The sequence below is a fragment of the Dendrobium catenatum genome, unplaced genomic scaffold, assembly GCF_001605985.2.
Source record: "Dendrobium catenatum unplaced genomic scaffold, ASM160598v2 fragScaff_scaffold_1192, whole genome shotgun sequence".
NCBI classification, from domain to species: domain Eukaryota; kingdom Viridiplantae; phylum Streptophyta; class Magnoliopsida; order Asparagales; family Orchidaceae; genus Dendrobium; species Dendrobium catenatum.
This window is the reverse complement of record NW_021319654.1, coordinates 104,442-126,191: the sequence shown is the minus strand read 5'-3', so window position 1 is coordinate 126,191 and position 21,750 is coordinate 104,442. Positions and strand designations below refer to the sequence as shown.

General features: G+C 32.5%; 1 protein-coding gene across 1 annotated transcript; it reads right to left on the bottom strand.

Annotated features, from left to right (window-relative positions):
• Positions 1 to 2,528: 2,528 nt before the first annotated feature.
• Positions 2,529 to 21,322, bottom strand: LOC110094124. Its single transcript, XM_020819284.1, has 2 exons — positions 19,973 to 21,322; positions 2,529 to 2,693 (listed from the first exon to the last, which is right to left on the bottom strand). Exons 1-2 carry the CDS (start codon positions 21,320 to 21,322, stop codon positions 2,529 to 2,531), a joined length of 1,515 nt encoding a protein of 504 aa, XP_020674943.1.
• Positions 21,323 to 21,750: the final 428 nt, after the last annotated feature.

Sequence of the window (21,750 nt, the reverse complement as noted above, 5' to 3'; positions counted from 1 at the left end):
GATAACGGCGACAACTTGCATTAATGAGCTCGTTTTGAGAGCTTCTATTTAAGCTATGGCAAGGCACTTTGTAAGTGTCTTTGGCAGCCATTGTAGCTTCGTTCTTGTGGGGGAAACTTGAAGAGAGAGCTTGAAAGGGAGAGAGGAAAGGGTGGAGTTTGAGAGGGAGAAAATCCTGTGAGGGGGAGGAACTCAAGGGAGTCTGGTGGGGGATCCACACGATTGCTCCAGCGAACTCGCACCTTAGTACCATCGGATTCAAGGCTTGTCTCGAGGTAAGTTCACCAAAGAAGAAGACCTCCTTGGTGTCAAAGGACCCGGCGACTCCGCCGCATCGAGGAAGATGGAAGTGATTTTGTAAGGGCTTCTCCGCCTAACTGTGGGGGATAAAGGAGAGACAATTATTTTAGTGCAATACTTGGAGGGTGCCTACAAGGAGTGGACGTAGGTCAAGGTTTTACCGAACCACTATAAATCCAGTGTGTTCTTTTCTTATTATTGCTTCCTCGTTATTTAATTTCCGCACTTTGATTTCTGTGGTGATTTTGGTTTGAGTTTTATCTTTAGTTTTAAAGTTATCCAATTCACCTCTTTTCTTTGTTAGCCTTAGACCAGTTCATGAGGGCTTAACATCCCTAACAAACTTTCAAGTGTTTTCAGAGCACTTTCTAGTGCCATCTGAGCACCTTCAGAAACCTGTTGCATTTTCAAAAAAAATTGACAGCTCTCTTTATTTAAACCAATTTCCATAATACCTACACAAAATTTAAAACATATATAAAATAAAAAATTTAATTGCAACATGCCACTATACTCAACCCACATAAATGGAATCCAAAATCAACATAACATTGCATATGAAATAACAAAACACATTCAATAAAATATATTTTCATAATCCACAATAAGTAGAAATAATAATTTATATAAAGGAAAAAGCATATGTTCTACAATCAAACATAATGTATGAAATCCACAGTCACATGTTCAAAATACACCAAAATATTTATCAAACAAAAAATAGTAATAATCATCCTCCGTGTCCTCGCTGCCCTGTAATTTAGTTGTCGACTCTTACTCTTTCTTTTTCTTATTTTCATCTTGATATGATCGCAGCTCTGCCTACATCTCATTTTGAATCTTTCTTATCTCTTTTATCTCTTTTATTAGGGCAGTAACCCTCTAGCTAACAGATTCTTCAGCTCCACTAGCATTATAAATACTGACTTAGATGAATTCCCTCTTAAGCATATCCCTGTGAACCTAAACTATAAACACTCCCCCTCTGCCTTTCTCTAACAACATCTGAGCACATTTGATACTCATATATTGGGTCGATCCTTAAGAAGATCCCTTAGCAGTAGATTGATGACTTTTCCAAACTCGTATAAAATCATCCTGCAAGAAAAAATCCATAAAATAAATTTATTTTTATTTTATTATATTACTCAAAAAATTATGCTCATATGAGCTTTTTTCTCCTTTTCATCAACCCACTATTGGTCAGCTCGACATTGATGAGTCCTTGTATGCAACTCTAGTGATATAGTCTCCCAGACAAGAAACTCTTGCTGTAAATAGAAGATATAGTTAAAATAATATTCATATATTTATTAAACTAATTGAAAGTTTTTACCAATCGTCGTCTATATTTAGTATGAGGCATTGATCCATCAGTATGAAGAGATCTTTCAAAACCCTCACAATCACATGATCTATTTGTCTTATTCTGCTCTCTCAATTTAATAAACTTAGGGCTCACCTAAGCTCTGCTCAAATTTACCCACTCCCTTACCAATCCATACTAGATGCTCCCCGCACTTTCTAATATTAGTGAACATGTCCCTAAGATGAGTCGATCGTCTCCTCTCAAAATTTATTCTGATCCTTGTGTCATGCTTAGGCAACCACCTAAAATCTTTATATAAAATATAGGCATCATAAGTAATATTAATACAAATGAAATCAAAAATTTTAAATTAATGCCAAATAAATATACCTAAATTTCTCTAAATTACATATCCCTAACTTCTTTTGGGATCTTCTTCCTTGATAAGTAAGGAGCATCATATTTATTCCGTATGATGTCCTGAATCTTGTAGGTAGGCAGCCTTGAGGGAGTGAAGTTCCAGGTAAAAATTTTATCAAGAACATATAATATATCAAATTATAATAACTTTACAAAATAAATTAAACTTACATATTTTCTTCAGGCTTAATGTATACATACTTATCTATAGTAGCTACAGGATCCCCAACACCAATCTCTACATGTATATATGGTCCACCATGTTCTGGTTGTACATGATATGGGTAATAATATAGGTTGTGGTAAGGAGGGTAAGATATAATGAATGGATCAGTTTATAATGTTTGTGGGGGTAATATGGATAGAATGTAGCTGCGTGTGCCTGATTTAGAGAGGGAAATCAAGGACTCATTGATATAGAAGGGAAGTACGCAGGAAAGGGTGGTGATACTCCAACCATAATTACATCTGACTATCCCTGAACCTTCTCAGTGGGGGACTACTGTTGAATCCTAGGTGGTGGTGATGGTATCACTGGTGGAACTGATCTCTGACCCTCACATTCATCACCCTTTTTAGGCCTTCTTGGTCCACCGCTCAAATATTTCTTACGGAAAAACTTTGAAGTCAAGGATCTATGAGGAAGACCATCACCTGAAGCCATCTGTAGTAAATGAAGCAATTATTAAATCATCATAACATATAAAAAAATTAAATTATAACAATTATAAATATTTGCATAAGTAGAAAAAAAATAAATGAAATATAGAATAATTAGTTATAACAAGAACGAAGAATTACATAATATACAATGATTAACATACAAATAGGATTTAATAAGACACATTTACCAAGATTTGTTTACTAACTTGACTTCCAAAACTATAATTTAATAAGTACATTTACCAAGATTTGTTTTAAATAAATTTAGTCACTTAAATTACAATAACTATTAAGAATCAAAAAATATTTTCATTGCTCTTCAAGGTATATTCACTTTCTTCCTTATTCTCACTTGATGAGCTTATCAAACTATTCACTCCTCTAAATATATTTCAACATTATATGTTATAGTTGACATCTCATCAATTTCAATAGACCTACAATTTGACTTCTCATCCTCTTAATGTGTTGATTCTATGACATATTATTGATCATTTATCCCCCGTACTTTTGTTTTAGTGATAACTAACCAATCTTATTTATCTCTACGACTACTATGATATTTACTGAAATAAACTTGAATAACTTGACTTGCTTACACAAATGAATCAAATTTTATGTATCTTCTACTATGTTTTACGTATACTAAAACATACACAAGATAAACCCTTATGCCTCTATTATGTATTGGATCATACCATTGACAATTAAGTAAATATATAAAGTTCTTATCTTCTCCTAGGTACTCCAGCTTAAGAACCTCATTCAGAATATCATAATAATCACACTTATCTTCTTCTTGAGTATTCCCTCTAACATAAACTCTATAATTTTTAGTTTTTCTTCTTTCACTCCATAACTTCGAATGAAATTTAAACACATTAACTATATATATTGGCTAGGTATTTACATTTTGCATTGGGCCCCATACTAGTGCTTGCAGACCTTTATCGAAATCCTTATTATCACAGTTATGTACCTAAGAAAATTTTTAAATGTTTAGGGCTTCTAGTATTAAAAAAGGTGTAAATCAATAAAAAAATTGAAATTAATGGGTTCACATAAGATCTAAACCAAGCTAGGAATTCATTTGAAACAAGTTGCTTAACATTTGTAGTATCTATTAGAGGTAAATTGCTTACAAAACACCTTATGACAAATCATCCAAATGAGACTTTAGTATTTAAAACAAATATGACTACTTTTGCATATTATGGAAAAATTTACTCTAAGATTGATTGGACTTCTTTTGGGTAATCCTTCTAAGGTTTTTCATGCTAGAATGACAAATTCTCCTATGTCAAAGCCATGACTCATCAGATACAGTTTTCAAATAAAAAGCAATAGGAGATTGAATATAATTCAAGTCTAGCATATAAACATTATTTATCCTTTTATCATTCAAAACCTCTTTATCATTTAGGCTTAATATTCAGCTAGTAGGAAAAAATTTTACACAATATCCTTTCTCACATAGCTGACTTATACTTAACAGGTTATGCTTTAAGCCTTCTACTAATAACACATTCTCAATAAAAAATTTATTAAGATTTCTAATCATACCTGATCCAACCATCTTCCTTGTGGTGTTATCTCTAAGTGTAACCTTGCCTCCACTCCTGGCTTCCAGCGATATGAATTTTGTGGTATCTCCAATCATATGATTTGAACATCTGCTGTCCACGTACCATATGCTCTCATGAGGTCTTGTGTGAGAGCGACCCTGCAAAATTTTCAAATGTTAGACCTGGGAACCCAAACAAGTTTGGGTTCTTCTTTTGGCAATTTATAACCAGATGCATGTATGATATGTCTAGATTTATGCATCTTAGATCTCTACACCAAATAAGTTTTCATCTTCAAAGTACAAGTGTGAGCTATATATCCAAACAATCCACAATTATTACATTTTACTTTTAGAAATGGTTTCCTAAGTCTTCTTACATTCATCTGACTATTCAGGGATTGCATAAATTTAGGATACATAATAGGATTAGTAAAATTTTCAAATTTATGGGTATCCTATTATCCTCGAGAGCTTTTATCGTTAATTTGTAAAATGAATTCATATCTTTCAAAATTCGATTTGTATAATTTGATCTATAAATTCTGCTCTACGATTCATCCTTAAAATTTTTAAAATCTTTTTCAAGTTCAGTATAGGATGATTTTAAATTTTCATGTTTTTTATTCAAGTCATCAAACTCATCAAGTAATTTTATTTGGTTGTCATCAATTAAAGCATGATCTTTCCTAAGGATTTTATGTTCCTTTTGTAATTCTTCAAACTCTAAACTTAGACTAGCATGCATTTTCTTCATTTTTCTATATGCATCATGCATGTGTTCCGAAACTTCAAAAAGTTCATCATAGGTTAAGTCATATACCTCTTCTTGATCTGACTGATCAAGATTATCGACCATTAAGCACAAATTAGTGACTTCCTCTTCCTTCTCAGTCTTTGATGAATCTGAAGCTGAGTCCGCCTAGATGGCTCTTTGAAACTTCTTCTTTCCCTTCTTTATAATTGGTTTCTCCTTTACCTTCTTCTTGCTATGAGTAGCTTTGAGTTTTAGGAAATCAGTCTTGATTTGACTAGGTTTTCTACACTCATAGCAAATCACTTCATTTGAAACCTTGGCATTTTTATTAAATTTACCTCTATTCCAATGCTGGCGTCTCTTCTGCTTCCTCTTTAGAAAGCTTCTGAATTGTCTAGTCATCAATGTGATGTTGTCTTTATCCTCAGGTTGTGAGTGTTCACTCTCAAACTCTTCCATATTTAGTGCTATATTTTTCTCCCTTCATGGTTCACCTGCATCAATCTTTCTTTGGCTAACTCCTTGCTCATAAATAATTAACGAATCAAGAAGATTATTAATAGAGTAAATGTTTAGATCTTTAGACTCTGTAATTGCAATAATTTTAGCATCATAAGCAGTAGACAAACAACGAAGAATCTTATTAACCATTTCAGCATTTGTTAGTTCCCTACCTAGTGCATGTAAAGAGGTGACTATTTGTGTGAATCTTGTGTACATATCAGAAATGGATTCATTTGGTTTCATGCAAAATAGTTCATAATCATGCAACAAGATATTAAGTCTATATTGCTTAACCTCATTAGTCCCCTCATATGTTATACAAAGTCTATCCCATATATCCTTTCCACTTTTACAAGTGGAAACCTGTATGTAGTCTTTTGATTTTAAAGCATAAAAGAAACTATTTAAGTATTTGGCATTTAGGTGTGCTAAGTCACGTTCTTCTACTATACAGTCTGCAAAAGGTGTTTCAACTCTAACTCCATCAACTAATCTAGTTGGTTTTGTATACCCTTCCTGAACTAAGTTTCACATACGATAATCAAGTGACTGCAAAAATGTAGACATGCGTATTTTCTAAAAATCAAAAGGTATATTGTCGAATAGTGGAGGTCTAGTTATAGAGTAACCCTCGGGTGTATTTCGGTTTCCCAATGTAGCCATCTACATTAATCAAAAAGTAGTCTAAACTTATAGTTTTGAAACAAAGCTCTGATACCACTTGTTGAAACTCATTCACTATGAATTAGGTTGTTAAACCTAAGCATATGTCCCAGCGGCTAACCAAGAGGGGGGTGAATTGGTAATTAAAAAATTAATCCCTCCTTTTAATTTTTAAATTTAAAAATAAACTTTAATGAGTTTTGTAGAAAATATTTTTCGACCACAGTTTTAAAAGTAAAAACACATAAATTAAAAAGGCGGCGAAAAAATAAAGACACGAGGTTTATACTGGTTATGTCAAAACTAGACCTACATCTACTCCCCGAAGGCACCCTCCGAGTATTGCACTAATACCAATAGTGACTCTCCTTTTGCACCCACAGCAAGGAAGAGAAGCCTTTACAAACACTCTTTCCACCACTATCCAGTGCGGTAGAGAACCATCATCCTTTTACACTATCCCTAATGTTGGCAAAGAACCTTTGTCCTTTTATACTATCCCCAGTGTTGGTAGAGAACCTTTGTCCTTTTACACTATCCCCAATGTTGTTAGAGAACCTTTATCCTTTTACACTATCCCCAATGTTGGCAGAGAATCATCATCTTTTTATACTCTCCTGGTGTAGGCAGAGAACCCTTCGGCTATTCACACTCTCCAAGTGTAAAACCCCTCCGAAGATGATTTTTTTTAGTGTTGTTAGTTCGGATGAACTGGCCTTGGTACGGGACGAACTGAAGAAAATTGTGAAGAAATATGTATGGTTCGTCTGGACGAACCTGTAAGGGTCGGGACGAACCGAACAGAGAGTTTCATCTAGGGACGAAGAAAATTGGAATTAATTTCATCTGGATGTTTTAAGTCCAGAGGAGGTCGTCCCAGGATGAATGGGAATCGTTCGGGACGATCCTGCTTGATAAATTGAGGATTTGAGATATTTTTCGAAGAGAGAGAAAAAGGCAGGAGAGAGAAAAAGGCAGGAGAGAGAAAGAGAAGGAAAGAGAAAGAAGAAGCTGGGTTTTGGAGATCGCGGTGCTCTTTTCGTCCGACGCCGCTGTTGAAAGAATTGTTCGTCTCACAGTACGCGAATCCTATTTCTGATTTCGAAGATTTCGTGTTTTAGTAATTTTTTGCTCAGTTTTGTGTTTCCATTACCGAAAAACATACATATCTTTGTAATGACAAAACTTTTACCGCGTAATTTGGTATGTTATTGAGCTGATGTTTTTGTATGATTTGAGTATTTTTTGTAAAGTTTTTATCGGATATTCTAAGTTCTGTTCAATTTTTATCGAATAGAAAATTATCTGGCTGTTGGAAAATATTGCTTCAGTACATGTAAAGCTTTGTAACGTTGTTTTACACAATTTCTGGTAATTTGGTGATTTTTTGAATTTATGAATTTTGTGGAAATTTTGTATACTGCCGTTACGCTACTGGCGAATTTTCTGAAGTATTCAATTTTTCTGATTTGCATGTTTTGATGTGCTGTAATATCAAAGGGAGTTATAAGGGGCCGAAATCCTTTGTGATTCCGTTGTCTGGGTCCGGGAAATCTAAAAACAAGTTATATTCTGAAAATTTTGTATATATGTTATGTTCTGGTGCTTTAACCACAAAGGGAGATATAAGAGGCTGGAATCCTTTGTGATTTCATTGTCTACGTCCGGGAAATCTAAAAATAAGATCTGCTCTGAAAATTATGTATATCTGTTCTATTCTGGTGCTTTAAGCACAAAGGGAGACATAAGGGGCCAGAATCCGTTGAGATTCTATCAGTGTCAGGGAAGGGGTTCTGTTCTAGTGTTTTAAGCACAAAGGGAGACATAAGGGGCTAGAATCCGTTGAGATTTTGTCAGTATCAGGGAAGGGAGGCATAAGGGGCTAGAATCCGTTGAGAATCTATCAGGGTCCGGAAATCTGATATATGTTATATGAAATATTATTTTATGATTTGAATTATGTTCTGTATGATTTTGTTTGTTCTATACGATTCTGTTTATTCTGTTTGTTCTGTACGATTCTGTTTATTCTGGATGATTCTATTTGTTTTGTATGATTCCATTTATTCTGTATGATTATCTTTGTTCTATACAATTCCATTTTTTCTGTATGATTCTGTTTGTTCTACGATTTTGTTGGTTCTGCGAAATCTGACTTGAATATTATGCTATTCGAAATAAATTCAGTTCTTCTGTATCAGCTGTTTTATTCTAATCAAGTATCTGAATATCTTATTTCATATGATTATATACAATTTCTGTGATTATCTAAATTCTGTACGGATTTATGAGTTTTTTGTCATTGCACGATTTCATTGATATTTCATACTATACATGTCACTGAATACATATACTGATATGGATATTGATATTGCATCGATTCATTGATTCATTGATCTTATGGATACCGATATTATTGATTCATTGATACTACAGATACCGATACTGATACCGATACTGCTGATCCACCGATACATTGATTCATTGTACCGATCTTATAGCACGTGATACACCGATTACTGACTAATACATGTGATACACTGATCACGTGATATAGAATATGATTTTACTGTATTGATATGATTTTACTGCATTGATTGATTTATTGATTTGATTTCAACTCTTTTTAACGATGTATTGATTTGATTATTTTATATGATTTCATAATGATTGATACTATTGACCGAAATTGATTTCTTTATTGATCTGATTGATTTTATTGATATAATTAATTTATGAGGATTTATCGTTACTGTACGGATTTACTTTTACTACATGATTTCACTATTATAGCATAATCATTCATGTCGTCATTTGATTGTTACTGATATTGATACATACGCTGCTAGTACTGACATTATGCACGTGATATACTGCGCAAGTGACATGTGGTTCACTGAACACGGGATACCGATTACTGGATTGCATATGATTGAGCAAGTGATATTAAATAACTTATTGATCTGTAAGTGTACGTTTTGATACGATTCTGCTATATTGATTTGGCTGATGTTATAGACTTATGTGATAGATAAGACGACTACTGTAGATTTGATGCACGTACTGATTTATTGAGCTTTATGGACTTTTATACTGCTTATTGATTCTTTAAATGTCAATTGAGGATTTGACCGTTTCTATATTGATTTCCATTATTGCATTGATTTCTATTTTTGTACTGATTTTTGATTCTGCATTGATTCAAATGATCATGTGTAAGTGACTGCAATGATATGACTAATTGGTATGCATATTCCTTTTGTATCGTGCTTTGATTTCAGTTGTAGGCTTTGGTGACCTGCTGGGCTATTTAAGCTCATTATATGTGGTTAATGATTTCAGGTTCATAGCCTCCCACGTGAAGCTTCTTTCGGACTCTAGTGTAGTTTTTTGTAGTTTTTGGTTTATGCCTTGTTTTGTAGCTCGAGTGGCTATTGTACATGTTCTTTTGAATGCTACTTTTGGATTGTATATAAATGTGAATTATAGTATTTTGATGTATTTATTTTCTGTAATGCAATTATCATTTTTGGATATATGTATTGATCTGAGCAAGAAATATAAAAAAAAAGAAGAGAATGGATAAGAAGAAGAATGTTAGATGAATCCTTTTACTATAGATGTCTGGGACGTCACACCAAGTGTGGGCAGAGAACCCTTCGGCTATTCACACTCTCCAAGTGTGGGCAGAGAACCCATCGGCTGTTCACACTCTACAAGTGTCAGCAGAGAATTGGATCTCTTTGACAAATCTTTTCATAAGAATTCTAGAAGGAAGAGAGAAAAGAGTGAATTAATCACAAACCAAGAGTAAAGACTCTTAACTTTGAGTACCAAGTGAAACCTTCACGCTCCAATGGCAATAAATCTCCTTTTAACACTCTCTCACACTCTCTCCTTGACTCTTCTTTCAATATGCACAAAGATCAGTAGGCAAAAAGATTATGTGGTAGTTTAGTTTGGACTATTTATAGGAAATACATAAAAAATCATCAAAAAACTGTAAATTTTCAAGTCAATATGAATTGGATCGTCCCGTACGATCGTGGATCATCCTGGACGATTTTACTTAAATGCATTGGAAATGAACCTAATGTATATGGGTAAAAAATGACTTCGTACACACACATCATCCCGTACGAACTAGGTTCGTCCGGTACAAACAATTATTCCATGGGTCGGTTCCCAAAAACTACATAACGACACTTAATTTTTCAGAGTTGGTTCACTTTGTCCTAGGACAAATTTAAGGTTCGTCCGGATGAAAGTTTTACAGAGAGCAAATCATCCCGGGAGGAATACACTTCATCCTGGATGATAGTACTCCAGAGAGCAACTCATCCTGGAACGAATACACTTCGTTCTTGAACGAAAATTTTCTAGAGAACATTTTGTCCTGGGACGAATACACTTAGTCCTGGATGATCAGGACGTAGAAAAATTTTCTTTAATTCCTATTCGTTCCATTACTCTTACAAGGAGATAACTGACTTGATCGTCCCGTACAAACTATGTTTGTCCCGTACGATCAGTACAACTTTTTCAAAATCTCCTAAAGTGTGTATGTGTATTCACTCAATTACAATCACTCCCTCTCAAATTTAATTCAAAGAAAAATACAAGTTTTTAAATACACAAAGTATATCATGCTGAATTCGATTTGAAGTCTTTGTAGTCTGGAGTTTGATTTTCCTGAAATGTTAGTACACACAAGAGCAAAAACAACTCTTCCAAAAAGTGTTAGGAGATAACTATACATAAAATAATAATATTTGAAATCATCAAAACTATACAAGTTGCCAGAATGTAAAACATGCAAATAACAACTCTCTTAAAATTAGCTTTTTCATATCCTCTTCAACCTTTGGTCTCTATTATTTTAATAATTGATATCCTTTTCCTTCTCTTCTTTTTAATTCCTCTTATCAGTTCCATTTCTTAATTGCATTTGTTTTGTGGTTCTTGGTGGATCTGATAGGCTTCAGTGAGCATATGTATCAATATCACCAACGACATCATTGGTGGGTCTTGCTCTCATATGGTATTGGTACCTATCTGACTAGGCTTTACCTGTTATTTCTGTTGGATCTATATCCTTTCCTATGCAATTATCTATTTATATACATGACATCAGTGTTAGTTTGTATTATGTGGATTTTATTCTCTTTGTTTGTTATAAGCAATTTTTTTTAATCCTTGGTAAAGGTCCTTATAATTTAATTTATAGCTACGATCATACCTTATTTTACAATGTAACTATTTGCATGTGCATTTCCCCTCTTGTTTCTCACTTTATGTTGCAGGATCCTTTTAATGTTGATATTCTAGTTCTTAAACTTTTTGGAGGAGAGATGGTGATTAATACCAATCATATGATCTTTCACATTTTTTGGGTGTTGGCTGCTTGCCACCCTAAAATATACATAGTTTTTTTATACCCTTGATTAGTAGGGACCTTGAGCTCATAGGTTTTACATTAAAATTTTATGTAGTATTTTTTAGCAGTAGAGAGCTCGAGGTCCCTTTTAAGGACCTAGTAATTTTTATTTTAATCAATGCGTAGGCCCCTCTAAGGGTTTCCATAAAAAAAGAGCTTCGACAAATTATTAGAATTTAAATATAAATCCTAAAAATCTAAAGTAAATTTTATTAAATCATAAATCAATAAACCTTTCAATGACAAAAAATCCCCAACATAAAACATAAAAAAATATTTAAAATTGAGAGAAAATTTGAAAAATAAATAAATAAAATAATTAAAAAATACAAATTAAATCTTGAATTACTTCAAACTCATGAGATCATCATTAAAGTCACTTATGATCTCTGGTGATGATATCAAGTATATTGGAGTTAATTTAATTTTAAAATAAAATTTGCTTAACTACCTTAATTAACTAATTCATTAGATAGGCTAATTTTCAATAAATGATAATTAAATAAACAAAAATCTTAAAAATATAAACTAAAATGCATTCAACTCTAAATAAAAAATTTAATTTAAGAAAAATAGTAAACCTTTAAAATTTTAAATAAAAATAAAAAGTAAAACATTCATCTAATCACATAAAAAGCAATAAACTATAATAAACAAATAAATAATAGTAAATGTAAATAATGAATAAATAAATATAAATAAATATCCTTTTTTTATGAACCTGTATTTAGAACTTATTTAATAAGAAATTGTAGCTCTAAGTTATAGTTATCCTATCGCACTCGTTTAACATCAATAAAAGCATTTAAGGTAAGTTATTGTTTAAATTATTATCCTAAAAGAAATTTCCAACCCTACCATGGGAAGCAGAAAAAATTGCTGCCTTATTATAATTTCAAGGCACATGATGGAAAAAACATTATTAAAATCATTAATAAAGGTAATATCATGATCCAACAAGCCCTATTTACACCATTTGATGTTGTCCATTGCTCTTTTTAGTAGTTTTATGATATTGTTCTCTGCAACAGATAATTAACTTTGATGTTGTCCATTGCTCTTTGTAGTAGTTTTATGATATTGTTCTCTGCAACAGTTAATTAACAGTGCTTTATCTCTCTTTTTTTTTTTGTTTTTTTTTTTTTTTTTTTTTTTTTTTTTTTTTGAAGATTGCAACTTGCATTATAATAAGAAGGTATTACAAACTACTAAAATGAAAGATAACAATCATGTTCCATCTTTAACAAACTAAATAATAATGAAGGAATGTTATCCTAAGAAAAGCTATCAAAAACAAAGCTACTATACAAAGCAAAAGTGGCACAACAATTAACCACATTATTACAATTTTTAAAAGCACAGTGAAAATAACATTGTTGAAATCATTTAAAAAGAAAAGATCCTTATTCCAAAAACCATCTAGCTACCATTTAGAAGTCTTCATTGACTCTCAAAGGCCTTTCATGACATTAAAGTTATCTCCTTCAAAAATCACCACTTTTGTTGTAACATACAAGTTTGGATATGTTCTCGAATCAATAGGATTGCATCTAACTCCAGTTCAGGCGCATCCCAATGATATACATGTTTACCAAAAGCTCAAAGAAATTGTCCTGTGCGATCACTGATAACAACACCAATTCCTGCATTAATTGATTCCATAAGAGATGCATCAACATTGATTTTGATCCAATCTAGTGGTGGGGGATGATAAATATCAGCAGACTTCAAAAGGAGATTAGCATCCTAGTCTTTTAGCATCAGAGATATAGCTGGCTGCATTAGGGATGTCAAAACATTTGATGCAATAACATTTATAGAAGTTGAAGTCAATCCATGCTTAATTTGATTCCAGCTTTTCCAAGATTAAAAAAAGGCTATACAATATAATTTGACTATATTCAAATTGAAATTAGAAATCCTTTTAAGCTCATATGTACACCCCATAAAAGATTGGAAGATTGGAACTTGTAAACCCCATTCACGTAGCTTGTTAATAATCTCAACTAAGAATTTGCACTTAACAGTAATATGCATAGGTTCTCGAGCTCATGTCATCCTCTAGCACAACAATTAGATTGTAAAAGATTTAAATAATTAAGAAAATAGTTAGTATGAAAAGCATCCTTACGTAATCTCCAACTAAACATCTCAACCTTTGGTATGAGCTTAAATTTCTTGATCCATTTCACCATTTCAGAAGATACAACTAAATATACATACATCATTGAGGCTTAAAAAGATAAAGCTATTATTGATCACCCAGAATGCTAATTAATGATCTCAATACAATCATTCCCCATACCAGGAAATAAAGGAACATGTATAATAACTGAGATAAGATTATCATCAAAGAATTTCTAGAGTTCAGAATAACTCCAACTTCCTTTATATGATATAAATTGTTGAACTAATGTATCTTGTAAATCAGAACAATTAGCAAACATTGGACATTTATTAAGAGACTTATCAAGGATCCAAACGTCATTCAAGATGTTCACTTTATTTCTAACTATCAATTTCCATCTTATGATGTTCTTTAAATACTTCGCTTCATCCACCAAAATCTGCCAAGAAGGGGAAGCACCCCTTTCAACACTAGCAGTCCAAACACACTTCCATATTTTGAGATGATAATACAATTAAATAACAAAAAAGGATTTTGAATAAATGTCCAAGTAATCCTCACTCTTAATGGACCAACTTTATGAACCGAAGAATGAAGACCCAAACCTCCCAACATTTTAGGTTTGCATAACCCCTCCCAAGAAATATAATGTAAATATTTTCTTCTGTCATCTTTGCGCCAAATAAAATCCCTACATAGCTTATCCAACTCATTTAGCAAACCCATAAGTACCAATGGATGAGTTGACAAGAAAATAGGAAGCGATAGAAAAGTACTTTTAATAAGAAGAATTATATTAGCCATAGAAAGACACTTATTGCCCAATGCATTTACCCTTTCCAAAGCATGATCTAGAATGATTTGGAAATAAAAGCTTACAAACCTCCTCATCGCCATCTTCACACCTAAGTACTACATCTCTTTTTTAATTTTAAACCCCAACTTCTCAGCAATCTTCTTTCTCTTTCCATTCACTAATTTCCCAAATTAAAATTGAGATTTCATCTTATTCACCTTTTGACATGTTGAGCCACAAATATCAACCATAACTTCTTCATAAGACTAGCTTCTTTAGTATATATAACAAAAAATAATAACACCTCATCAACATATAACAAATGGGAAATCTTTTCAAATTTTGGAGCTAGCTTTATACCCAATTGAAAGTTCATGGTAGTTATGAAACCTTAAAGATATAGTCCCGAGGCTAACCAAGTGCGGGGGTGAATTGGATATTTTTAAAAACTTCTTTTAAAAAAAAGAAAATCTTTTTATAACTTGAAGTGGAAGCAAATTACATTCACAAAAAAAGGATAAATCAGAGTTTCACCCACGCAATTATAAGAAAAATTAATGTGGAAAAAAGTGTGAAAATTAATAAGAATGAATACAACAAAATTTATAGTGGTTTGATCAGCTTGACCTAAGTCCATTCTTTGGAGACTCCCTCTCCAAGTATTGCACTAAATAGTAGTGACTCTCCTTTTACTTCCATAGCAAGGTGGAGAAGCCTGTACATACGCTGTTTCACCTCCCGGTGTGGCAGAGAAATGTGACTCTTTTATATGAAGAGAATCTCAACTCTATTTTCACCCTCTTGCTGATGGTCAGAGAATGGAAACTCTATTTTCACCCTCCAGGTGACTGTCAAAGAACCATGATCTTTACTAAAGAACTTCTTCTCTGGGCCACATAAATTCCAAGAAAATGCTTATAGATACTAGGTAAGATTCTTGCTTGGAGCAACCTTGTGAATCCCTTCACAACTTCTCCCTCATAAAATCTCCCTCTTCTCTCACCAAGCTCTCATTTTTCTGTCCCTCAAGCTCTCTTTCAAGAAGACTAAGAAGCAAAATATTTCTCAAAAGAATATATAAAACCCTTAAAAAGCACGCTTAAAAAACCCCTAAATTTCAAGCCATTCGACTTCTATTTGTACATTATGATACATGTATCATATGGAACGATTAGTTTAACTCAGACTCGTCCAGCATGATCATTTAGACAAACAGTTCAACTTTTATAATACATCGTACATTACGATCAAAAATCATCCGGTACGATCTATATAAATTCCTTCTATTCATTTGGGATGATCATTAGGATGTCCAACTTCATACATGGGTGATTGTCGAGTACTGTGGATATCGTATAGTACAATCATCACAAAAATCATAGATTTTATTTGGTATAATCCATGGGATGACCAATTCTGTACACGAGTAATTATATAGGATTAATTAAGAAATATTTTAATTATGGCGTACAGTATGATCCAAATCATATTATACAAGTAGTACATAATTAATATCTTTCTTAACCTTTAGTAGTTAGGGTTTTGAAAGAGCACAATAGTTTGTATAGTATAAATTTTAATCATACAATACAAAATACTTCACATAGTATGAAACATGTTCTATATAGTATGAATTACTAAAAAAATAACTCTCTCATAAATATTTTTATATCTCCCCTTGTTTGTGTGCTAGGTTACTTAGTAATGTTATCCATCCAATTACATGATATGACTCAAGAAAAAAAAAATACTAGATAAAATGAAAATTGATTGTAACTCTAGTCTACCAAATCTTGAGCTGATCAGAATTCCAAGTGAATGGTGGACTGATTTCCTTAAATGTTAGTATGCATAAACACAAAACAAAATATTATAGAAATAAGAGAAGCTAGTAAGATACAATAATATTTATTATCATCAAAATTAGAGTGCTTAAATATGGTTTGCAACTATCTCCCCCTTTTTTATGATGACAAATATTGTGGTTTTTAGATTTTCAAAAAATTGCCTCTAAACTCCTCCTTAGATGATAACCAACTATAAGAAAAGGGAGTGTAAAAACTATTTTTTTATTTTTAATTAATATGCAAACAATAATAATAATAATAGAAATCAACAACATAAAATAACGATAACAATGACAAAAACTAAAATTCTGCTCCCCCTTTTAACATCAAGAAAAGAGGGAAAATAGAAGGAAGAAAAATAGACAATAGAAACACCAAAGGCATAAGACAAACAGACTCAAAATGACCAACAACTTAGGTAAGGAAAGAACTATTACAGTTATGAGAACTCTCCTAAGCATTTTTGAAAATGTAATAAACTCTCTTATAGACAGAAAAGACAAATAAGGTAAGTGTTGACTTATTACAATCAAGGGATTCTAGAGTTTGCACACCCAACTTAACATCTTCGTAGGCTAAAGTCCTTTGTTTGAATAAAAATCTAATTCAACAATTACAATTAGATAGGGAAACTTAAACTTTTTAGACTACTAACATTAAATATATTGAATAGAATATTACTATAAAAGTGATAGTAAAGAACCAAGATTTTCCACGATCAAGTATACAACATATTCTGAAACACAAGAATTTTCTAAGATTTAAATATTTACTAGAAAGAGAAGCGAATTTAAGTTGGACTCATTTTGTGCCTCTTTTATTAGCTTTTGGCGTACATTACGTGTCTTTTTGTTTTTGATACACTTAGTGCATCTTTTTATTTTTGGCGTCATTGTGCATTGTTTGATTTTGGGCTCAACTTGTGTATCTTTTGAATTTTTTTTTTTTTTTACAAATTGCTTCCTTTCTAAATCTTCAAGAATCTCAATTGTAAAGATTATCTTCCAAATAGAAGAGAGGAGCAATTCACTCTCTTATATAGGGAGGAATAATCTATAAAGCAAACCTGGTATTCTAATAGGAATAAACTGCCTGATTTATGAAAAATAATGAATCTCATTTATCAAATTACAAAAAATACTCATGATATAAAAAATGCAGTAGAATGAAAGAGCTTTCATTTCAACCATCTCAACTCCAATTTGATTTAGATTCCAAGTTCAAATAAGGAATTATCATGCAAAGGAAATAAGAAGGGATATATAATTTCATAATATTCATTTATCCTTTAAGTTTTAACAAAGCCAGCATTTACTTATTTAACTTTTTATGTCAAAATAGAATATGTTTATTACAAACCACAAATAGCATCGACGAGAGTTTATTAGTACAATACGATCCAAGTCATACAGTACATGTTAAATCATACAGTATGATCAACAGAAACATATATTTCTTCCACTATAGATTTCACAAGTTAAAAGCATATAAAAGAGATCTAACAGCACATAACTAACAAGAAATAAAAAGTACCACTTAAAAGAGAAGAAATAAACACAAAGTTTTTTTTTTTTAATTTAAAAGGATAATGATATAAGAAGTGTTGCAAACAAAAATACAATATAGACACAAAATAATAAACCATAAAAGAAAAATAGAGACATAAAAATAAATGTATAACAAAAACAAACTAGTACGTTTTGTATATTCATGACAAGTTTTACTTCATTTTATTCCAATTATAGCTATGTACTACAGTGTATATAATTTTCTTATTTATATGTACATTTTGAATAAAAAAAGAAAATAAATTATTCTGGTGTTTACCTTCTATTCAGTTGGAAGTTAATTAGAGAGTATAAGTTAATTGATCAAAAAAAAAAAAAAGATAATATTAACTAGCAAAAGTATTCAAGGGAAAATAATTAAACATATCAAAATTGGGTCAAAATAGAGTTAAGGTCAAAATACTGTTCGCGGGTTAACTCTATTTTGAAATGAAATGACCTACTAATGAGATGTGTGCTAGAATTGTAAAGTGGAAGCTTACCTATTTAATGAACATATCAACCCAAAATTGGATTTTTCATATCAAATAGCATGAAGTTGTTAAGTCATTTCATTTATTGCCATCCATAAAAAAAAAAAAATATTATTATACAAATGAGTAGGTTTAGGAAAAATAATGATATTTTTTATGCTTACTTTATCAAAGATTTTTATTTTTAAGATTTTTTATAAGAATATTGTAAAATATAAATGATCAATTTTTGAATCATTTTTTATATTAAAATAGTATATTTTAAATAGAAATTTAATGAGAAAAACCTCTAATAGTATACTTGATTTTCTTTATATAAGTATATCACCTCGGAGAAAATTTATATCATGATTTAAATTTCATCTTAATAAATCTTATTCATTAAATTTACTAAAAAAAAAAACTAATAAAAAAACTAATTTAAAAATTATCTTTCTACTATTGCTATTCGTTTATTTGGTAATTTTCAATTGGACTGGTAGTGCTACTGTTGTTTGTAGGGATTTCTCTATATGGCTGGGCTTGGATAGACAATGATGAGGCTGCCTTTCTATGCTCCCTTGGATGGCCATGGCTCTGCATTGGCAACCTTGGAGGCCTCTTTATGTTTATGGGTCTGCTACTTGGATTGTGTTTCTGACTGATCATTTTTTTATATTTTGGATCTTTTTTTGCTGCTTAGGTGCTTCCTGTTTTTGTTTTTGGTCTTGTGGTTCTCTTTTACATGTTATACTTTATGTTCAATTTTGCTACTGCACCCAAAAGATGGTCCTTAGCCTTGGCAACCAAATGGGGCTTATTCATTGTTAGTAATTTTTGCAGGAAGACTTTTATTATTTCTCGAGTTTGATAGGATTTTGTGCTTTCTTGGCTGATTTCTTCTTACTGTTATGTCTTTTTGAGGTTGTTATTTACAACCTTCATTTCTTTTATTTGCCGGCTCGGGCACTGCCTAACATTGTAGGATAAGCCGAGGGGGCGCTCACAACTAGCTGATGCCAGTAATCTCTCACACACTATTTCAAAGAGTCATATGCTTCTCTTCTTATATAATGCTTTTTGTTGAAATTTTTCAGATAACTAATTTTTAAAATTCTTCCCAACCTTTCAAACTGTTGCACAATGATTACATATTTGATTAATTATATTTCTAAACAATGCTTTCGTGTTCACCTCAAAGTGTAAATCTCTCAAATAATGAAGCTGGTGGCTCCTGGTATTCCTTTGTATCGTAACTTTTCTTTGGACGAGCTTAAAGCAGCAACAAATAAATTTAAACCTTTGACTTTTGTAGGATAATGTCCTTTTGGTCTTTTTTTTTTTTTTTTTTGATAAGTGCACATTTGCATTAAAGGAGAAAGAGCAACCTAATACAAGCTAATCATAAAGTGCATATCACATATTCCTTCTTCAACAGGTCAAACAAGGAAGAAGGAATATCTGAATTGGTAAAAGAAACAAAACAAAAGGTATTATCTAAGGCAAGGGAGGCACATAAATCAGCCACCTTGTTACAAATTTTAGAGGTATGTAAAAAAATCACCTTATTGAAATCATATAGAAAAGAGATCTTCTCGGAAATTCGGTTGCAAGTCTTAGATTTCTTCATTGAATCTTGAAGGAACATGATAACATTGTAGTTATCTCCCTCAATTATTAATCCTTTGCTATCAAACATCCAATCAGAAATGAAATCCTTCAAGGAAAAAATAGCATCCAATTCGAGCTGATTAATGTCCCAATGAAGTTGTTGTTTGCCGAAAGCTAGGAGCGATTTACCCATGGAGTCACGGACAACACCACCAATACTAGCCAAATTTGAGTCAAGAAAGGATGCATCAACATTAATTTTAATCCAATCCGGTGATGGGGGACGCCATGAAAGATCAAACTCACAATAGAGAGAGGCATCCCAGTTAACCAGCATTGAATTCTTCTTAGTAGCCGTAAACAGGACATTGGCAGCAATCACAGAGGTGGGCAGCAATGGACCGCCATGTTTGAAATTATTTATGCAATTCCAAGAATAGAAGACAGCAGTGCAGTATATCTTGACAATGTCCGGACAATAATTCGTTAGGTGTCTTAAATGATGGAGACAATCCGCCAGCGAGCTGAAGATGGGAACATTGATCCCCCATGATCTCAACATCTTGATGACATCAATGAGATACTTACAGTGAACCACAACATGAGCACTACTTTCCACTTCAGAGCATCCTCTAGCACAAAGGTCATTATTTCCAATGCGTCTATACTTCAAGAACTCATTAGTGGGAATGGTAAACTTACACAATCTCCACCAAAATAGTTCAATTCTCGGTCTGAGGTACAGTTTCCGGAGCCAAGCAATAAAACCAGAATCATCAAGTGAATTGAGGGACTTAGTGGATTCGGCATAAGCTAATGATGAGATTGATTTCCCAGAATGTTGATAAAGAAGCTCCATATGATCCTCAACACGAACATGGATAACACAATTTTGGACAATTAGATTAATCAAGCTAGCATTAAAATACTGCTTAAGTTCCGTCAGGTTCCAATTCCCATCATCAAGGATAAAGTTGTTAAGCACCAAGTTCTCAAGGTTGACACAATCTGCAAGCATTGACCACTTGTTGAAACATTTGTCAAGTATCCAAATGTCATTCTTAACATTGATATAAGTACCATTGCCAATCTTCCATTTGACAATAGGCTTAAGGAAAGTAGTGCCATCCAAAATGATTGATCGGGCAGCAGATTGCCCATTCATGGGTTTACCATTCCAAGTATTAGAACCATACTTGGCAGTTAAACAATTGCGAAGCAGAGAAGAGGGATTTTGATAAAATCTCCAAGCAATCCTAGCACGAAGAGGCCCAATTTTCTTGACAGCAGAAAATAGACCCATCCCTCCAATAGCTCTTGGTAAACAAAGTTCTTCCTATGCAACATAGTGAAGGCCCCTGGTCTCCGAATTCTGATGCCAAATGAAGTCTCTACAAATGCGGTCTAACTCATATAAGACACGCTTAGGGATTAATGAGTGGGAAGAGATGAAAGTAGGAAGAGATAGCAAAGAGGACTTGGCAAGAGTCATCCTCCAAGACATAGAGAGAGATTTGACACTCCATGCATTGAACTTCTCCAAAGCGTGATCAACAACAAATTGGAAGTCACTTTTTACCAACCGCCTAAGAGCAATTTTAGTGCCCAGATATTGAAATTCTTCCACGATTTTGAGACCAAACTTATTGCCAATTTTCTGTCTGATAGCCGGTCTAACAAAATTACCAAATAGGATTTGTGACTTGGCCTGATTAATACCCTGTCCGGTCC